A 20,930-nucleotide genomic window follows, 5' to 3' on the forward strand; every position below is an offset into this window, starting at 1 on the left:
ACAGTGTCGGGGTATTGTTGGCTCATAGGTGGCCCAATGAAGAGGAGAGCCCAGGAGGTGTACTTCCCAGACTTTGACTTATGCAGAGTGCATATATGCCCAAATAGAGAAGGAAGGTTTGGCAGTTATCTTTGGTGAGAGGAAGTTCCACTAATACCTTTACAGATGTAAATTTGTAATAGGAACAGATTACAAAGCCACGCTAGGGCTACTTAATGAGGTCAACGATGTGCCGCCCATAGCTTCAGGTTGAATTCTGTGGTGGGCTGTCATTCTAAGTGCATACAATTACAAGTTAGAACACCATCCAAGAGGCCAAGCAGCAAATACCGCCTCCTGCTGGCAGATACACCATCGGTGGTGCTGCCACTGGAAGAGTCCATTCTGGTCCTAAACTTTCTGGACAGCCTTCTGGTCACTGCTGACAATATCAAACTGTGGACACAAAAAGATCCAGTATTGGGTTTTTTTTTATGGCAACAGGGGAAACAAAAGGGTTACCACAACCAGAATTGAGACCCTGCTGGACCCAGCAAGACGAGAAAAGGATGGCATTTTATTATGGGAAGCAAGAGTGATTGTCCCAAGTAAAACACAGTCAGATATTGTCTGCGCTCCATCAGGGTCATCGAGGATGTCCAAAATGAAGACGTTGGTGAGAAGTTATGTCTGGTGACCAGAATTAGGTGCAGACATTGGTAGGGCAGCATCCAGGCTGGCAACAAGGACAAACATTACCGCCAGCAGCTCCCCAACATTCATTGGAATGGCAGGTTAAACATGGAATTCAGTTATATGCCAACTATTCCAGCCCTTTCATGGGTTCAATGTTCTTTGCAATTGTGGATGCCCACTCAAAATGGTTGGATGAGCATAGAGTACATTCATCAAACACGGGGATGATGGGAGACACACTGCGGGTTTCTTTTGCAATACACAGGCTCCCAGAAGAGGTGGTCACTGACCATGGGCCACCCTTTTAATGCAGGGAATTCAAGTATTCCTTACAGTCAAATTGCATCCAGCACATAAGGAAAGCTCCAAGTCATTCATCCTCCAATGGACTGGCAGAAAGAGCAATCCAAAGTTTGAAGGCTGTGCTAAAGAAACAGTCTACAGCTTCACTCAATACCAAACTGCCCTGGTTCCTATTTGAATATCAGACCACCCCTCATGCAACTACAGGGATAGCCCCAGCACAGTTGCTAATGGGGAGAAGACTTTAGACAGCAGGTTAAATCTGATCTTCCCGGACTGTGGTGGGAGGAGGATGTGAAACTGGATCAGGAGCGCCAATGTCCAACACAATCCTCCTCTAAGCAAAACAGGCAGTTTACTGCAGGGGATGAAATTTGGTGCCAAAATCATAGAGATATCCCTGGATGGGTAAGAAGTATAATTGACGCAAAGTCAGGCCCCATGACATCCTAAGTTTGGGTCACTGAGGCAGTCCTGAACAAGCATGTGGACCACATGAAAGCTATAAACTTGCAAACGGGCTGTCAGAATCTGTGGGTTCTCCCACTCCACCTAGCAATGAGGAAACACCCTAGGACAAGATGGATTCAGAGCATATTGGAGCATTGATTCCTTCACCATCTGAAGAATAGGGTGAATTTCTTCCAAGATGCTCTGGGCACAAGAGGCAGCCTACAGCCTGACACACACCGTCTATATCCAAAACAGAGTTGGAGGAACCAGACCAAATGCAAAAATGCCTCTGGTAAGCTGACAAGAAAACGAACAGGATTACGTCTCCAGGCTTAGAGGGGGGAGGGATGTAGTAATTGTAACAAGGTCAGCCAAGTGGACACAAATTCCTGTTACCTGGACGAATCAGGGAGCCCTGGCTGACAAATATGAACAGGAGTGTCTCCACCAACATTCTCAATGCCTTTAGACAGAGGGTGCTGGTGTGCTTTATCTTCCCCTTCCAATTCTATTTTGATTTGACCCCTACCCTCCCCTTCATTTTTTTTCTTTCACATAAGCATTGCCCCTTGCAGGCTCTGCTCGGCAAGAGCTCCCTGGCAAAATTGGCGCTTTTCCTGGTTGTGGAATATTGAACAAAATTGTTTACACAACTGTGTTTTCACTGAGTGCCTGCACAACGCAAACAACATGGGTGTGAAAAAAGATACATGCAAAAAGAAGTTTCAGAGGTTCTGTTCACTCTGAGAGCAAACTCTGAGGAAGCCGATCCAGTGTCAACTACCACGCATGTGTAAATAAAGGGTGACTTGGTGATGAGACACTGGCCTGTGTGGAGTTATTTCAGATTGCATTATGTCATTACGTAAGGAAGGACCCAGCTGGCTTCCTTGCCTCCTCCTGTAAAGAGCAGTTTACAATGCCAGACATCTGAGTATTGTGCAACATTGTAGATTGGTCACCCAGCCAATGCTTGCTGAGTGGGCCACTAAACCCTCCTCTGATGTTTGAATCACAAAATACTTTTTAACCTTCTGCTGCTGATTTATAATTCCTAATATCCCTCCATTCCTGTTCAGCAATGACAAACTAGTAACAGCTAAAATCCTCAGCATACCCAAGCCTACAAGAACTGAAAGTAAACAACCTTATTCCAGAATAAAGCATCAGAACAAGATAAAATTAACTTTTGATAATTTCATATATTCAACGTTTCTGATTGGTAATCACTTCCTGCTTTGGTACTTGTTCATTTTCATTTTAAATTACTATTCATTCATTATTTTTTCATAATAGCACAGGTAGGGTCATTTCCAAAGCTCAACGGAGTTGTGAATATCTTTACTTAAAAACAAAATCAGCAATAAGAGTTTTACATTGCAGAAATACAAAGCTTATATTAACTGTAAGGAATTGTTGGAAACATTGCCCAGAAGCAGCATTTAACACTGCCTGGGGTTGGTTTGTTAAGAGAGAGGTCTCTGACCAATTTACAGGTTTCCAATCAAGAACGCAGATCTCCCTGATGGATACTTTCCTAATCAACCTGCTCAGTAAAGTGATTATACATGTCCAGAGAAGGTGGGATTTGAATCCAAGTCTCCTAGTTCAAAGGTAGGGATACTACCTCTACGCCATTAAAACCTTCCCGATCTGCCTGATAAGGGTGAGTCATGGAGTCACACAGCATGAAAACAGACCCTTCAGTCCAACGGGTCCATGCTGACCATATTCTCAAACTAAACCTGTCCTATCCATCTGCGCTTTGGCCCAGAAGGTTAAAAGGTATTTTGTGATTCAAACAGCAGAAGAGGATTTACTGGCCTACTCAGCAAGTGATGATATAACATTGGCTGGCTGACCAATCTACAATGTTGCACAATACTCTGATGTCTGGCATTGTAAACTGCTCTTTATAGGAGAAGGCAAGGAAGCCAGCTGGGTCCTTCTTTAATATCCTTACTATAACAGGGCGACCAGAACTGCACACAGTACTCCATAAGATGCCTCACCTTGTACAACCTCAACAGGACAACCCAACGCTAATACTCAAAGGTCTGAGCAATATAGGCAAGAATGCTAAACACCTTTGTCATTAATGTCATCTACCCCACCAGATTTAAAGAAAGCATTCAACATCAGCCCACATATTAGGCTGAGACACAAGATACGTGTCCAAGGGACAGATTGTAAAGTTTTAGATAAGACTGTTGCATACAACTAGAAGCATGATGCTCCATCAGAAGGTATCAGAGTGGCATGCGATTACCACTGCAGACCTAAAGGAACATTTTGGTGGCTGCTTCTTCTTCTAGCCTATATCACTTATCTCAAAGACAGAACATTGTCCAGAATAGCTCATTTTCTAATTGATAACAAATTGGGTCAATGAAGTGACTCAATCTCTGATAATCCAAAGGGATCTGGGCAAGTAAAAACAATGAGCAAAATTCCACGCAGATAAATGAAAAGTCTATGGTGGTTTAAATGAGAACACAAGAATAGATTAAACAATTAAAACATTACGTAAAAATGTACTTGAGTTAATCAAAATGAGAATTCTGAAAATTTTGGCATAAATATTCTAATCATCATTGATTAAGAGTTCACAGATTGTTAAGACGACAAATCTAACCGTAAAGCAACATGTATCTAATATCAATTCACAATATGATCAAATTCAACTTTAGGTTTCGAAAGGAGATACATTTTAGCTCTAAAGATTCTAGGTTTCAGAAAAGTTAACTTCAACTGGACGAGATAGAATCTGTCAACTGCAATTTGGCAAAAAATTCTCAGCAAAAGCTATAGTAAAGTAAACAATCTTCATGGAATTATATATCGTCATCTTGGAACAAACTGGGGCTTTTCCAGTGGCCTCAACAGAAGTCACAATATGTTCAATCTCAAGAAAATCTTACCAGGGCTTGATGGGCAAAATTCCTAGGACTTCCAGGGGACACTGTTGGCTGCTTCGTCTAGATATGGAGAGAGATTGGGCAGAAGATATGCCAATAGCATGCATGCCTCCCACTTCAGCAACAACAACACTGGCCAAAACACAGGTTAATTTAGGTTTCTTTTCCCCAAAATTCAGATCTCGCACGTGCTCTCTGGTTGTTCTTTGTCCTTTTCAACCTCAGGAATTGCTGACTTTCTGTGAAATTGTGTGTTCAATATTGATATATAACACCAAGGATTTTTAGAGCATTTTAAAAGTTCACTTCTAGCGCTCAATTGTATACATCATAATCTCCAAATACTGCACAGTTAGCAATTACCGGATAGCTTTCTTGCCTGAGCAGAGGATACAGCTTTCATTTGTTGTTGCCTTTTTGCTTCAGCGTGCATCTCATCCTGGATGTAGAACAGAATGACAAACAATTAAATCTCCACCTAAATTTAAAATGATTGAGTGTTATTTTCATTTTGTAAACTCAGAAATATTGTAAACCACAAGGCAGATAGTAATGAACTTAAAAAGGCCACAGACAAGCTGGTGGAGTGAGCATATGATAACACAGTGTGGAGCTGGAGGAACACAGCAGGCCAGGCAGCATCAGACAAAATTTCCAAAGAAGAGTCCCAGCTGCAGTTCTTGCTATCTCTGGTGCAGTGAGTAGATAGGTGGCAGGTGAAGCTCAATGTAGAGAGTGAGATGACATACTTTTGTAGGAATGACATGGAAAGTCAGTATAAAGGGCATTGGTTTGGAGGCAGTGTAGGATCAGAGAAATCAGGGTGTCTTCATGCTCAAAACATTAAAATTTGGCAGAGCAGATTGAGAGCTGGCTTCATTAACAAAGGCGTAGGGGACAAGACCAAGAAGTCATATGGAACTTATTCAAAACACTAGTTCAACATCAGCTGGAGTATTGCAACCACTTCTGCACCCTAAACCCAATCTTAACCACACTTAGGAAAGATGCAAACACATTGGAGAATTTGTAGAAAGATTTATAAGGTTAGTTCCAGGAATGAAGATAGATTGGAGAAGCTGGGACTAATGGTATCCTTGAAGGAGAGAAGACCGAAAGCAGATCTGATGCAAATAGTTAAAATTGAAGAAAAGAGTCTAAATGGACTAAATAGGGAGGAAGAGTTGCCACTCATGAAAGAATTGAGAACTAGAGGCCATAGATTTAAAATAATCATTAGAAGAAACTAAAATGTGATACAAGAAGACACTTTTTCATGCAATGAATGGTTAGAGTCTGGAATGCACTGGCTGAGAGTGCAGTGTGGACAGCTTCAGTCTATATATATTCAAAGGGAATTAAGATGGTTATTTAAAAAGAAATAATAATAAAAAGTTACAGGGAGAAGTTGGAGAATGGCACAAAGTGAGATGCTCATTTGCAGTGCCAGGGTAGATGCAACTGGCCAATGGCTCCAATCCGCATCGTGACAGTTCTGAGACTTTCTCCATTCGGATAGTAAACTGGAGGGATGGACCCTGGACTCCTGTAAGATCCATCCAATTTCATCTTATTAGCTGTGTTGTCCCTTTCTAACTATTCTCTTGATGAATCTACATTTCAAGATCTATATTACCTTAATATCCTTTCTGTAATGTGGAACCCAAAATTTTCCACAGCACCCCAAATATAATCTACAACTAAATACAATTTTGAATGAAACTATCATGAGTTCTTTACACTTGCACACAATCACTCATTTATAAGAATACATTATTGACCTTTTTATTAAATTGCTTACCTACTCTCATGCTAATTTAGATATCTGAACTCTTCAGGACCCCTGAATTGACAACTTTAGCTTTTTTGTACTAATACTTTTGTCTTCCTCATAAAACTGTTACCACAGTATCTTTCACCTTAACACGCCTTTGCCATTTTTATGCCTACTTCACCAGCTTTTACTTAGTCGCTCAGGATCTAGGGACATCACTGGCAAGGCCAATATTTATTGTCTATCTTTATCGTCCTTGAGAAGGTGATGGTCAGCTGCATTGTCAATTTGCTGCTGACTGCAACCAGAGTGCTGCAGGTAACCAATTCGTTCTCAGACAGAGTTAAAGGATTTTGCTCCACGTAAAAAAAAAACAAAAATGTAGTTCTAAATCAGGATGGTGTGCAACTTGGAAGAATACGTGGCAGTGGAGGTGCTCTCAAGTTACTGTTGGCCTTGTTCTTTGAGGTAGTAGAGGTCGCAGAATTGGGAGATGCTGCCAAAGAAGCATTGGGAAAATGCTGCAGCGCGGTGATGGAAGGAGTGATGGTTGAAGCTGGTGGAGGGGCCACCAATCAAGCATGGTGCTTTGGTCTGGATTGTACTGATCTTCATGACTATGGTTGGAGCAGCACTGATCCAGGCAAATGCAGAACAATTAGTCACATTATTCATACTCCTAGGTTGTGCCTTGTAAATAATGAACAGATATTAGGGAATCAGAGAGCTGAGATAGTCTATTCTTGCAACCATAGTATTTATGTGGCTGGCCTCGTTTGATTTATCAATAGTAACACCCACAACTGGTAGCAGTAGATTTGATTATGGTAATGCTTTGAGATCCAGTGTTTAGCAGCTGTTTTGTTGGGAAGGTGGCTTTTCTCCGCCTTAAGTTTTTTTTTAAAAATCTCCTTCACTGATTTCCAAACCCTGCATTGATGTGAACCTTTGGTCTAGCACTCCCTGTGGACATCCAGAAAGACCAGGAGCCTTATACATACACTAAACTTTAGAGTATTTCTCTTTTCCACTTGATACAACATCTAATTAACAAGACTGATGCACTGAAAACAAAATCAGCTTTCATTTAAAATGTCAAATTTCCTCTGTTAACACATAGCCACATTATTGTTAGCCAGCTTCGGAATGACAATATATCGGATTCCATCAAAAAATCCAAATAATCCATATCTGAGGAATATATTTCAAGTGTAAAAATATCATTGCTGCAAAGGATATTTGGATTAAATGTATCAAACACCAGTGTTATTGATTAAACTACCCACTTCCAAATGATCATGAATTTTTCTCTCAAATTGCAGATTCTAAGAACTCTTCCAATGACCAGTTTAGAACCAATCAGATTAGACCTTACTTCCTTCTTAAACCTAGCAGTACATCAACTATTTTATATTCTCTCAGCACAATTTGTACATCTAAGCATCTTCTCAGATCTAACATATATTACTGAACCTGCCAATTTTTATTTTTATAGCAATATTTACTATCTGTTGTCAAAACCTTGCTCATGTTTGATGCCTGATGTTTGAGATCTGAATGTCCTGTTCCATATCCACCTTAATGGAGCAGTTTCGCATGTTGGAGATGCAAGAGGTGCTTAAAAATAATCCTGAAAACAATGGGATCAGATATGTGAATACATAAATGAACTGTATTTCAGCGACTGTTTGCAAGAGGGAGAAAAGATAAATTTGTAACAGGAACTATTAACTCATTTTCTTTCAGTCCCCCTCTCTCAAGATGTACAACTCAGTGATAAAGCAAATTGGATAAGCACCTGTCAACTAAGAACTCAATGGATAACTGCATTATTTGCTGCTGCTGAACATATAAAAATGTTGATTAAGCAACCATGGTCTCAGGTTAACACCAAACATCTCGAAGTCACTCTGAGGACTTTTAAACTGCGTATTCTTTTATCTCCCATTTTCTACTGGGCAATTTCTCTTTATAAAAGTTATACCTCTGTTGTGCGTGTGTTTAATGTCCCAAACTTATTACTTTCCTGGGCTTAGCAAGTAATAAAATGGTTCTTCATTTTATTTATGCACACTTTGTAAATGGCTCTACTTTGAATGTGACAAACTAATAAGTTACATTTTTATTGGATAGTGGTGTAGCTGCATGTTAAAAATATTTAAACTTTTTATTGTGGCCAACCAAGTGGGTTAAAAAGGGCAAAAGGTGTTGGACCCCTCTTTATGTAACAATAACTATGCAATAAAGTGATCAACTAGCTGCCTGAAACAAAAGCATTTATTTAATGGCTGTGGGATGAAAAATGATACCAAACCTTTAGCATGGAGAAGATGAAAACTGTATATTTAGGAAGCTTGAACATGATTTTTCCCATACTCATGCTCCATTTGAATTTTCATACTGTCCTGATGAATTTCCCCTATAATGATGGAGAACTGATCAGTTCTCTTATGGTGCTAATGTCATGGGGGAAGAAGAGCCATATCAGATTACCCGCAATCAATAACAGAATTTACTTCTTGGAAGCAAAGGTATTTATAAATAGGAGGCAAAAGATTGAGAAAAAGAGGTAAATAGTTATTGAAATCATACTATTTCAAAGTGGTGCTTAATATACAATGTGCATTCCTTGAAGCATCCAGTCTGTCCAGTGTTATTCCAGATTGCACAGCAGTTTATTTTCTTTGTGTAATATTTCCCGCTTTCATAAATTCCCAATATTTAGATAAAAAGTACACATTATAAGCACTTACACTAAAATATCTTTCAAACTTATGCAATTTTCTGATTTCTGATTTAATTTTGTTCTTACCAATTCTTCGAGGCACAAAGAAAGAGGCTTTCCTGTATGCATTGCATTAGTTATCCACTTATTCTCTTCTAAGTACTCATTAATATGGTAGAATCCATTCTGTTTCTTTGACTGTTCAGCTGAAGGAGCCTGGGGTTTCTTTGCCTGTATTGCAAAAGCAATTTTTAAATGGTGAAGTTTAAACAATTTCTAGCAAGAGGAAAGTTTGAAAGAACTTGTCTGCCAATATGTATTCACTCTTGAATGAAATGACCTACATGTGCCAAAACTGACTCATTGAAGACCCACTTCCTAGGCTTTGTTAAACCCATTCTGAAACAATTTCACGTTGAGCTTTAGAAGAATTAGGCTGGGGCAGTACCAATGGCCTTCATCAAGGTTAACATGAGTGAAATGAAAATAATTATATGATTGAAAGACACAGGCAAGCCAACAACACAACTTATGAATATCCCAAAGTGGCCTTTAGAGATGTCCTGAATCTGAGATGACTGGCCTTCAACAACCATAACCATCATCCCTGTGCTAGATATGACTCCAATCATCAGAGACTTTTCCTCTGATAACCATGCACTCTAATTTTGCCAGAGCTCCTTGATGCCACACACAGTCAGTTGACTTCAAGGGAAATCACAGTCATCTCAACTCTGGAGTTCAGCTGCTATGTCCATCCTTGCTCTAAGTACGTCATGAGGTCAGGAACTTGGTGACCCTGGTGGAATCCAAGTGGAACATTAGTGAACAGGGTTAGTGGAAAGCAAGTGTTACTTCATGGGACCATTGATGACCCCTTCCACTACATTGCTGATGATACAGCATAAGCTGATCAGGCTGTAATTGGCTGGGTTGGATTTGCCCTGATTTGTGTGTACATGATATATCTGGGTGATTTTCCCCATATTGTTCGTAGATCTTAATGTTGATGCTGCGCAGTAAATACCTCACTGTAAACACAGCCAGCAGCAAAATGTGTGGACAGTGGTTTAAGATGGCAGGCAGGCGTAAACTTTGCAATCTCAAACCTGCTGAATAAACTTCAGCTTTTTGTGAATGTCAATGAACCTTGTCATAGGCGGCAATGTAGTTAATACTGAAATATTGGACATGGATGACACCACTCAGTTTCCCATAAGACCAGCAAGGGCAGCACGGTGGCTCAGTGGTTAGCCCTGCAGCCTCACAGCGCCAGGGACCCAGGTTTAATTCCAGCCTCGGGCAACTGTCTGTGCGGAGTTTGCACGTTCTCCCTGTGTCAGTTTGGGTTTCCTCTGGGTGCTCCAGTTTCCTCCCACAGTCCAAAGATGTGCAGGCTAGGTGGATCGACCATGTTAAATTGCCTGTACTGTACAGGGGTATGGATTATAGGGGGATGGTTCTGGGTGGGATGCTCCAAAGGGCGGTGTGGACTTGTTGGGCCGAAGGGCCTGTTTCCACACTGTAGGGAATCTAATCTTGCTTCAGATAAAAGAATGATAAAGGATTCATTATCAGGTATAGATCAGTGTTCAAACAATAAAAAAAAGTGAAAATGTTAGCTGTGTTTTTTTAAAATTAAATAACACCATTATGTAGTATTTATTGCAAAGAAAGGTATTATTTTGCACTTGATACTTCAAAATTGTTCTTACCGGTTCTTGTTTTATTTCAACAATCTTTTGAATTGTTTTCTCTTCAACCTTTTTTTCCATAATTTTCTGTTGTAGCAGCAAGGAGAAGTCTGATTAGGTTTAAATCTTTTCATTAAAGCAATTTGATTGTTTGCAGCAGCTGAAAAGACGGTTCTACTTGAACTAGTGATGTTTAGGATGCGATTGTTCAGAGATTTCAGGACAAGTAGAGGTTAAGATGCTGGGGGTGGGGAAAAGGTCCTCAGGCAAGTAAGCAATGGTCACTGATTTAAGTGATAGGCGGAAAGATGTATGAGGAGAATTTTCTTCCCCTTCAGGCAGTTGTTGGGATCAGGAGCACTACCTGAAAAGGAGAATATAAGATGATCCATGAATCTGATCCATGAATCATGTTAATAGGGAACCAGGAAAAGAGGACAAGGAACGTACAGGGTCACAATCAAAAGGCATGGCTATGGAATGCAGCAGGACTGCTCTCTCAAAAAATCGACTCAGGAAAGATGGGGATTCTATGACGTTATGATTAGTTTCCAGCAGACACTGACCTTTAGTTGTTGCTGCTGTTCAGTACTGATATATGGTGCAAACAGATCTTGGTTATCTATAACAACAGTTCCCAAACCCCGATACGGTCTGCAAAAGAAGAAATATTGGAAATGTTTGAGGTATCTCCTCAGATCCCCAGTACATTTTTATTTACATCCAAAGCACTGCCAACAATTAATTAGAAAAGACATTGAACATTGCACTATAATATTGCCCTTCTTGATAAAGGAGTGCTTTGATAGTAGGCATTTGTTTTACTATCACAAGGCAATTGAAGGACAGTATAAGCATGTGTGCTGATCTAATATTTTTAACAGTAGATGAGGGGTGAATATCTAATTAATGGTGAGTTTCATTCCAACATTCTGCCATAGTCTAAATGGAAGGGCATGAAGACAGACCTCAGCAAAATTTTCATCAATCCTGCATCATTCTGAATACACAATAGTAGAAACTTAAACATATAGAACACCTACACCTCAAAGCATTCTTGGAGGGCCTAATGGGAAAAAAAATTGCCAGGGATTTGAAGGGAAGGTATTTTAGAGGTATCTAAAATGAATGGGCATGTCTAATTATAACAGGCAGGCAGGAGACAAGTAGCATGTCAGACAAAGAATAATTTGAGTAGATATTAAAGGGAAAAATCCACAGGATGTAGGCAAAAAAAAAACATACTTGGAACATACTTCTAACTTAGAAGCCACCTGGTATTCTTGCTCATGGCTTAACATGACAAAACGGCAATTTGAGGGTTTCTTTTTAAACTGACATAGGCAATTGAAGGAAGGTTGAACTTTTTTTCCTTTATTCGTTCAGGGGACGAGGGTCTCATTGACCAAGTGGCATTTATTGCCCGTCGCTAACTGCCCAGAGGGCAATTCAGCGTCAACAATATTGCTGTGGGTCTGGAGTCACATGTAGACCAGACCAGGTAAGGATGGCAGTTCCCTTCCCTAAAGGACATTAGTGAACCAGATGGGTTTTTCCCAACAATTGACAACAGATTCACAGTCATCATTAGATTCTTAATTCTAGATATTTACTGAATTCAAATTTTGCCACGGCGAGGTTTGAACCAGGGTCCCCAGAACATTATCTGAGTCTCTGGACTAACAGTCCAGTGATAATACTACTAGACCATCACCTCCCCTGATGTAGCAACTAACCTAACCTGCACATGATTGGACTGTGGGAGGTAACGGAGCACCCAGAGGAAATCTACACGGACTCAGGAGTATGTGTAAACTCCACACAGCCGCCCATGACTGGAAGTGAACCCAGGTCCCTCCTCCTGCGAGGTAGCAGAGGTACCTACCGAACCACCATGATGCCCAGGCTGTCAGTGGACTGCAAATCTCTCAAGGACTCAGGAATGAGATGGGATTGCGAGTAGCTGAATTGTGAAATTGGATGAGAGCAAGTGATGAAGGGATAGCGTGGTGGCAGAAGCCAAACAACATCAGAACAAGGGGGTGTAATGACAATTGAGGTTAACATGCATTCTAGAGGAAGGAATGTTTAGATGAGAGTGCTAAGCTGATAGTTTTCTCATGATGATGTTTGTGTCCTGATCATTTCTTTTTAATCAAACTAAATTTGATGAACAAGCCACTACCCAAGGCATTGGGACCACACATGGAGGGATAAAACCTCGTAAATCTTTTGATGAGGTCAAACCGGAGTCAGAAATGCATTGGGCCATGAGAGAAATGTATTTTTCTTTTGTCCTAATACATTTAATTGGTCATTATTAAATAAATTTGACAGAGAATTTTTAAAAATATATGAAGATAATTACTTTGCAATAGGTGTAAAGAAACCACAGTGTAGAATCTCCAGTCTTCTTTCATACTTCTTCTTCAATGCTGCATCAACAGGTGAAGCTGTCTCACCATATTCTTCATCTTTGAATTGAACAGAGCTCTTAACTTTAAGAAGGAAAAGCTTAAGTTTATTTGTGCTCCATTTATTAATACATCCACTCTAGTTTGCCTGACTTCTAGTCACATAAAGTAGTGTTATTCCTTTGTTTAATGAAGTTTTGCCAAAATAATTCAGATAAACTGTTGCACAAAAGGAAGGCTGGAGCGATATTTCCTGTCCCACCTCTACCTGGGCACTAGACAGAGCGCTTCAGACACTTCCAGCAATGACCGGAGCTCATCTCTATTTCCATAGAAACCTAGAAGATAGAAGCAGCAGCAGGCTATTTGATACCTCCTGTTTGCCTCGCCATTAAGATGGCTGATCATTGAACGCAATATTCTAATCCTACCGTAAGATATTGTACTATAATTCTCTTTACTAACTCACTCACAAACGCTCTATGTTTACTATACCACGATTCCGTTCATCCCTTCATAAAACGACATTTTTATAATACATTTTACTCTTACAAGATAAACTAAATTAAACATCCCTTCCCAGGCTGCTGACCCATTACTGTTCTTTACATCTTTCAATTCTTATTGGCCTCATGCTGCGAGCAGTGTTCTGACCTGTTTCTGTATCAAAGGCTGCCCCTGAATAGGTATTAATACTGTAACCTACTCAGAACAATGCCATCCCCGCCATCATGTCTCCATAACTCAGTCAAAAGTATGGAGAATTTACAATATTAGTTAGCCCTCAGCAGCCCTCTCTCGGGACTTGAACAGGCTGTAGGACATCAAACAGTTTCCTCCGCCAGCATGTCCCTACAGTCTACTGCTTTTTATCTCCAAAATTTCTTTATACACTACCCATTTCAAGAACACAGTAATTCTTATTTCTAAATTTTATTTAGGACTACCATCTTGTAGTAATGTATGGATTTATACTTTTTAGGTATGTATTAAGTAGGGCTGCTACCCCCTTTAAGAAATTCACTATCAAATTAGCGCTTTGTGAAACTGCATGAATGAATGCGTAGGAACAGCCAAAGACCAGCAATAGTAAATGAAACCTCACGACCCAGCTGTGGGAGATCAGTTTGATATCCTTTATTCTTTTATTTAGTGCACATATGATTTCTCACCTCATTAGATCACATAGGTCTAGTATTTCTACTAACATTACTAACTTTAAAGACAAAAGGTTTAACTGCACTTATTTATGCAAGCTCAGACTGGACAGACATTCTAATCCCATCAGGAGTAACAGCCAGCATTTAGTAAGTGCTTAAACTATCTCCTGTTTTCTCAGGACAGATACCACGCAAACTTGTGTACAATAGATACAACCATGTGACAACATAATCCTAAAATTTTAATGTATGTAAAAACTGTGTATAAAAGAAGCTACTGTAAAACTGTACTTTGGATTCCACTGCTGCCTCAGACCGTGCTACTGGGGATGCTCAATAAAGAGGCTGTTTTCACCACTCACTGATCTCAGTCACATTGAACATGGTCCCATACTCCCCTCTCCCTATGTCCCTTAATCCTTTAGCCACAAGAGATACAATTACCTCCTTCTTGAAGATGTAAAGTGTTTTGGCCTGAACCAATTTCTGTGATAATGAATTCCACAGACTCATCCCTCACTGGGTGAAGAAATTTCCCAGTCCTAAAATGTTTACCCCTTAATTATATGTCCCGTGGCTCTGCATATCCCGGCCACTGGGAACATCATTCCTGCATCTAACCTGTCTTGTCCTGTTAGAATTGTATTGGTTCCTCCTGTCATTCTTCTTTCCAAGTTCAGCTCCACAGCTTAGAATCCCTAGAATGTGGAAGCAGGCCATTCAGCCATTGAGGCTACACAACCCTCTGAAAAGCAACCCATCCAAACCCGACCCCAACCCCTGTAACACCCATGGCTAATCCACCTAGCCTGCACATCCCTGGACACTACGGGCAATTTAGAATGGCCAATCACATCTTTGGACTGTGGGAAGAAGCTGGAGCACCAAGAGGAGACCCATGCAGACACAGGGAGAATGTTCAAATTCCACACAGACAGTTGCCCGAGGCTGGAATTTAAACTGGGTCCCTCATGCTGTGAGGCAGCTGTGCTAACCACAGAGCAATCATGCCATATTTTATCCATACTACACTCCCAACACAAACCAATGTCCTTCAAAATAGCAGGAAACATAGGCTCGACACACTGTCTGGAAATCTCTTGCAACCAGAAGCATATTTATGCACTCGCCATCGGAATGTTTCCAACAGTGCACTCTGCCACTCAAGAAACAGCAAAATACAAACAAGACAACAAGTAAAAAGATGCAAAACAAAAGTTAAAATAGTTTTCTTTTTAGATATGAAACAATCCTCACAACGCACCCTCAGCAAACCCTTCATCTAATTATTTGATGGCCCTGCATTAGTTTGTATTTCTCATGATTATGGGTAAAGCAGATGTGGGAGGAAACACCTTCATAACATGACTGTCCATAATCTGCTGTTGGCACTGGAAATTCCAAGACAAAAATAAATGGGGCTTACAACTGGTAGTTAGGTCTCTGGGAATTTATTATTTCCTTTACATTTACAAAACAAGCATTCCCCACAGGCACATTGGAGAGGGCTGTTTGCTACATGTTTCTCTAAATGTGCCTCTTCATTTTTTGACAGTGCTCAATCTACCACAAGACAATTTAAAAATAAATTAGTCAACGCATAAGCACACAAGCTATATTACCTGCTTCAGTAAGGTTTTTGAAAAGCTTTTTCACTGCTACCATCCATGTGCTACAGAATTATATCATCAATGTGCTAAAACAAATGTGCTCTCTGTAAAATATTAATCACAATAAGCCTCCTACACCAGAAAGTAAGTAGGCTTCTTTTTCTGCAAAAATGATAGCTCAGCACTTTTTAACAGCCATGAAGAAGGACTTGATCTCACTGTAATGCAGCAGGATATTTAAATCTGAGGGGTGCCAAACTTTCATAGACTTTAAAGGGCAAGTAGAATGAGGAAGGAATGTACCCAGAGGCAAGAACTGATTGCACTGAGCTTCCCATCCATTATTCCATTTGTAATAAATTCTAGCTGAAAATGAGGAGAGGGTTTTAGGCAATGTATTTATTTACATATGCTTATCAAGAAGTATGTAGGGGCACTATGTCACAATTCAAATTAAGAGGTTTCCATAAAACACATTTTCCTTCAGTTGCACTAGCATAGTGGGTCCAAAGGTAAACCGAGTGTCAACTCCAACAATCACATTATAAAAAAGCAGGGAGAATTTAAAATTCAACCACCAGATGCCATAGTGCAAAAATCATCAAAACACATTTGGTTGTTGTATTTGCCATGGTCTATTGAAAATCTGGGCACTTCAACATTTTAAAATTAGACTTTTGATAGTTAGTCTTTGGCAATGAGCCACAGCCTCTGCTCACCAACTTACCTGCAACAAATCCACATGCCCTGCCTCCACCATCCAACAGGAACAGGGATTGTTTTATCTTTTGACTGGAACTGACCCTAGACTTTAAATGTTGCCATCTCAGGACTGGATTCAGGTGAAGATCTCCAGAGAAAAATCAGGGCTTTTGAATGCCATATACTTATCAAAGTATGATAGTAAAATCAATCAGTTCTAATGGGTTTGCATTAAATGCTGATTAATGGATGAATAAGGAGGTAGGGCTGGCTGAATTGTTTATTCTTTCATGGATGAGGGAGTCACGGTGAAGAGCAGCATTTTGTTGCCCATCCCTAATTACCCTTTCTCTTAGCTAGCATTTCAATCACATTACTGTGGGGCACATGGAATGCAGGCCCAGTGAGGATGGCAGATGTATTTCCCTAAGTGACACTAGTGAATTAGATGGGCTTCTTTTTACAACAACTGACTCGAGTTTCATGGCCATGGCTAGACCAGATCAATTGAATTCTATCAGCTTCCAGGGTACGATTTGATCTTATGTCCACAGGCCATTAACCGGGGCATCTGGGTTACTGCACCATAGTCACCTGAAGTTCAAAGCAGCTGACATTATTTTATTCAACTGTAACGAAAGTAAATCTTCTATGTGTTTTATTCTATATATTTTCATTTTCTAAATACAAACCGTCGTGTGCTTTTGTGATGAAACATTGCTTTACAAAGTTAAAAAGCTGAAGGTCCCTTTCTTTCAAAATTTGTTCTTGAACAACTGTTCTCCTAAATAAATCTGTCATTTTGGAAGTCAACCGTCTTGCTTTGCAATGTATCTGCAACTATTGAAAAAAAAGGTCATGTGATTTCCCACAATAACACAGGTAAAATTTACCAAGGAATGAAAAATCAACCAACTTATGACACCAATTATTTAACATTTACCAATTTCATGCAAAAGCTACAAAATATGGAGTCATCTAGTCATACAGCACAGAAACAGACCCTTCAGTCCAACTTGTCTATACCGACCAAGTTTCCCAAACTAAATTTGTCCCACTTTCCTGTGTTTGGCCCATTTCCCTCTAAATCTTTCCTATTCATGCAGCTATCTAAATGTATTTTAAAATGTTGTAACTGCACCTGCATCTGCCACTTCCTCTACTCCACATAAGCACCACTGTGTGTAAAACATTGCCCCTCAGGTCCCTTTCAAATCTTTCTCCACTCACCTTAAAAAATTGCCCCCTAGCTATGCGCTCACCCACCTTAGGGAAAGGACTTCATAAGGTCATCCCTCAAGCTCCTACATTCCAATAAAGAAAGTCCCAGCCTATCCTTATAGCTCAAACCTTCCAGTCTTGGCAACATCCTGGTAAATCTTTTCTGAATCCTCTCCAATTTAATAATATCTTTCCTATAGCAGTATCATAGAACCTCTCTAATTTTTGAGAAGTGTTCAAGCTCCATTTACAAAATGGAACAGAAACTAACTCTTCAAGTTTATTGTATTCTGTGAGGTCAGACAACATTTGCCCATTCTAATGTACATAATGCCTTGATTTCAGCCTCACAATCATCTCTTTAAGTTCTAATTCCAGGTTAGAGGAGTGGGAACATGAACTGGAGGGAACTGTCAATATGGAAGATGAGCTTCTTTCATAGAATGAAGCCTATTTTTGCATTGAACCTGACCAGCTGTAGCCCAAGAAGAGATCAGCGTTTATTCAAAAGGTTTACTGCATTTCTTTTACAAACGCTACCAACATTTCCATAAATTGCCTAAAAGTCACTTCCAACATCATTGTAATAGAGATAATGGGAACTGCAGATGCTGGAGAATCCAAGATAATAAAGTGTGAAGCAGGATGAACACAGCAGGCCAAGCAGCATCTCAGGAGCACAAAAGCTGATGTTTCAGGCCTAGACCGTTCATCAGTGCTCTCTGATGAAGGGTCTAGGCCCGAAACGTCGGCTTTTGTGCTCCTGAGATGCTGCTTGGCCTGCTGTGTTCATCCAGCTTCACACTTTATTATCCAACATCATTGTCATCCTTTTAGAAGTTCAAGATTTCTACTGCATGCACAGCTGATGGCTTTGGAACCCTTTATGTCTGGCAAACGTGATCCAAATGTTGCCACAATTGATTGTCAGCTACACTAAGAGGTTAAGCAGCAGCCACATCAATTGGGACTGATTATTTGGGCACACAGAAAAGATGTGATTAAAATGTGTGTGTGCTTTAGTAATAAGGCATAGATTCTGAGAATCTGCAAACAGTAATAGCAGTCAGTGTGGGGGTGTAAAGTTCTGGATGGGGATCAGGGATAGGTTGGGAAGATTCCATGATCAGATTGTTGCAGGGTAGAGGAGAAGAATCAGTTACTACAGATGGAGAAGGAGTACCCTGGCACTAAGTTGAGAAGGAATGACAGCGGGGAATAACAATGTTGCCTGCTCAGATTAAAACTGCAGATGTGGCCCTGAGGACTGGATCCAAGCTATGTCTAAAGTATAACGCTGCTTCTTCTCTGCTCCAAAGAACAGGTTAATATTAGTACAAAATAGATCTCATTATATTAACTGCCTATTCGACAATGTTTCCCCTAAAGTTTACTATCAGGCTTTTTAAGTTTATCCACTCTTTCTTACTACTCTTCATCTATATTTAATTACTTCTAAATCACTACACAAATTGACCAAAACTGCATCTTCTGATCTGAACTGGCCATCACTACTCCTTCAACTGTAAACAGCTGCTTTGCAGTCAGAAGTATTTCCTGCTGCAAGTCCTTTGAGTAAAGCCTAATATTAAAGCTGAACGTGAAGGTTCAGTAATCACTCAGATCTGTGCACTTCTGAATGGTGCAGTCCCAAGTTTCCAGTTTGCTTATTTCTGACATTTTCCCCTTTATCCACCCTCATTAAAAATAAAAGTTTGCCTCTGTAATTGTAGTTGCTATTTTTCAAAATTAGTTTATTGTTCTTGAAGTACTTTTAAAGAATTCTCAGAGATCCAATAAGGCAGATTTTATGAATATGTACTTCCAGTAGACTACTTCTACTGCTGAGAATGAGAACTGATGGCCACACATGCCAAAATTAAAAAAAGAAATGTAACGGGGATAATGCCTGTGGTTTATTAATACGGTCACAGAGTAGTCAAGGCTCCATGCCCGCAGCATCCATCTATAAAATCAACAGCTGTAAATGCAAGCCTTCCTTTTTCTATAGATTCTCTGTCACTGTCCTTTCTGTTCAAACTACAGTTGGCTGTAAATAGTTATTTGGAACATTTCTACTACATAACATCCTGCTTTTTTAAAAATCTGATTAATGCTACAGAAAGAATATTTATAATGTTGGCAATTCCATCTAAACCTGACAAACTACTGCAAAGCCAGAACAATTTGGAGTTGGAGATCAATTGTGCAGGCACAAATGGGAAAATCTTATTGATGCAGACATCAAAGACCTCAAAAACAACCGATGCCATTAGGGGAAAGAAAGTAAAAAAAAAACAGGTTATGAGGTTCGTGCTCTTTTTTTTCCCCCTTTTCTAAGAGAATTCATTTAAAAAGTGGCAATGCAGTCTGTTGGGTTTTAAATGTTTCCTAAAACTATTAATGGACATCAAGGTCCGTGCCAGTTCCAGAAACAACTCCTCAAAAGTTAATGAGAAGGCCAAGCTTTAACAGGCAATTCAACACTGGGGAAACCAAATGCTGATTGGGTCACCACTTTGTGGAACACCTCTATTCAGTCCACAAGTGTGGCCCCAAACTTCTGGTAGCCTGTTATTTATATTTTCACTTCACTTGTGCACTGACTCCATCCTGATCCATTAAAGTTCATGGTAGTAGGCATGTACCACCTTCCAAATTCCATGATGAGTTCAACAATTTCAGGCCTGAACTAGCTCTCCCTTATTCTCTTTTTATTTGGATTTTTGAATGGCAGCTATAGGTTAAATGCTGATCTGTATATAAATATATATTTTTAACCTTTTATCTCTTTGGGCTCACCTCTTATTTCTTATCTGTGTATTGCATTATTAATTCTTCTAGCATTTAGCCAATAAGAGACTCACTCTTTGTTAACTCATAAAACCTCATTTCGGTCTGGTAGAAAGGAGGTATCATTTTAAAATTAACCTAGGTGCAACAAGCCAAGAGGCTGGATGAATAAACAAAGGGGGATAGCTCATCTCTCCTTACCCATGAGGTTAACTGTTTGGGATGTCCCATCTGGAATTGCTACAATTAAAGTCATAGAGTCATGGAGTTGTACAGCATGTTAATTCCATCTAAACTTGACAAACTACTGCAAAAACAGAACATTTTGGAGTTGAGGATCAATTGTACAGGCAACTTGTCCATGCCAACCAGATATCCTAAATTAAACTAGTCCCATTTTCCACCATTTGGCCCATATCCCTATAAATCTTCCTATTAGGGTATCCATCCAGGTGCCTTTTGTAATTGTACCAACATCCACCACTTTC

The 20,930-nt window shown here is 39.9% G+C and overlaps 1 protein-coding gene across 1 annotated transcript in view; it reads right to left on the reverse strand.

The window, feature by feature from the left end:
- Positions 1 to 10,623, reverse strand: part of LOC125448802 (uncharacterized) — a 59,794-nt gene extending 49,171 nt beyond the window's left edge. The window contains exons 1-3 of the mRNA XM_059641055.1: positions 10,564 to 10,623; positions 8,936 to 9,079; positions 4,713 to 4,788 (exon numbers count right to left, since the gene is read on the reverse strand). Of these exons, the coding sequence (XP_059497038.1) occupies positions 4,713 to 4,788; positions 8,936 to 9,079; positions 10,564 to 10,623 (280 nt within the window). The remainder of the gene's footprint in view (positions 1 to 4,712; positions 4,789 to 8,935; positions 9,080 to 10,563) is intronic.
- Positions 10,624 to 20,930: the final 10,307 nt, after the last annotated feature.

Source organism: Stegostoma tigrinum, chromosome 2 (assembly GCF_030684315.1).
Source record: "Stegostoma tigrinum isolate sSteTig4 chromosome 2, sSteTig4.hap1, whole genome shotgun sequence".
NCBI lineage: Eukaryota > Metazoa > Chordata > Chondrichthyes > Orectolobiformes > Stegostomatidae > Stegostoma > Stegostoma tigrinum.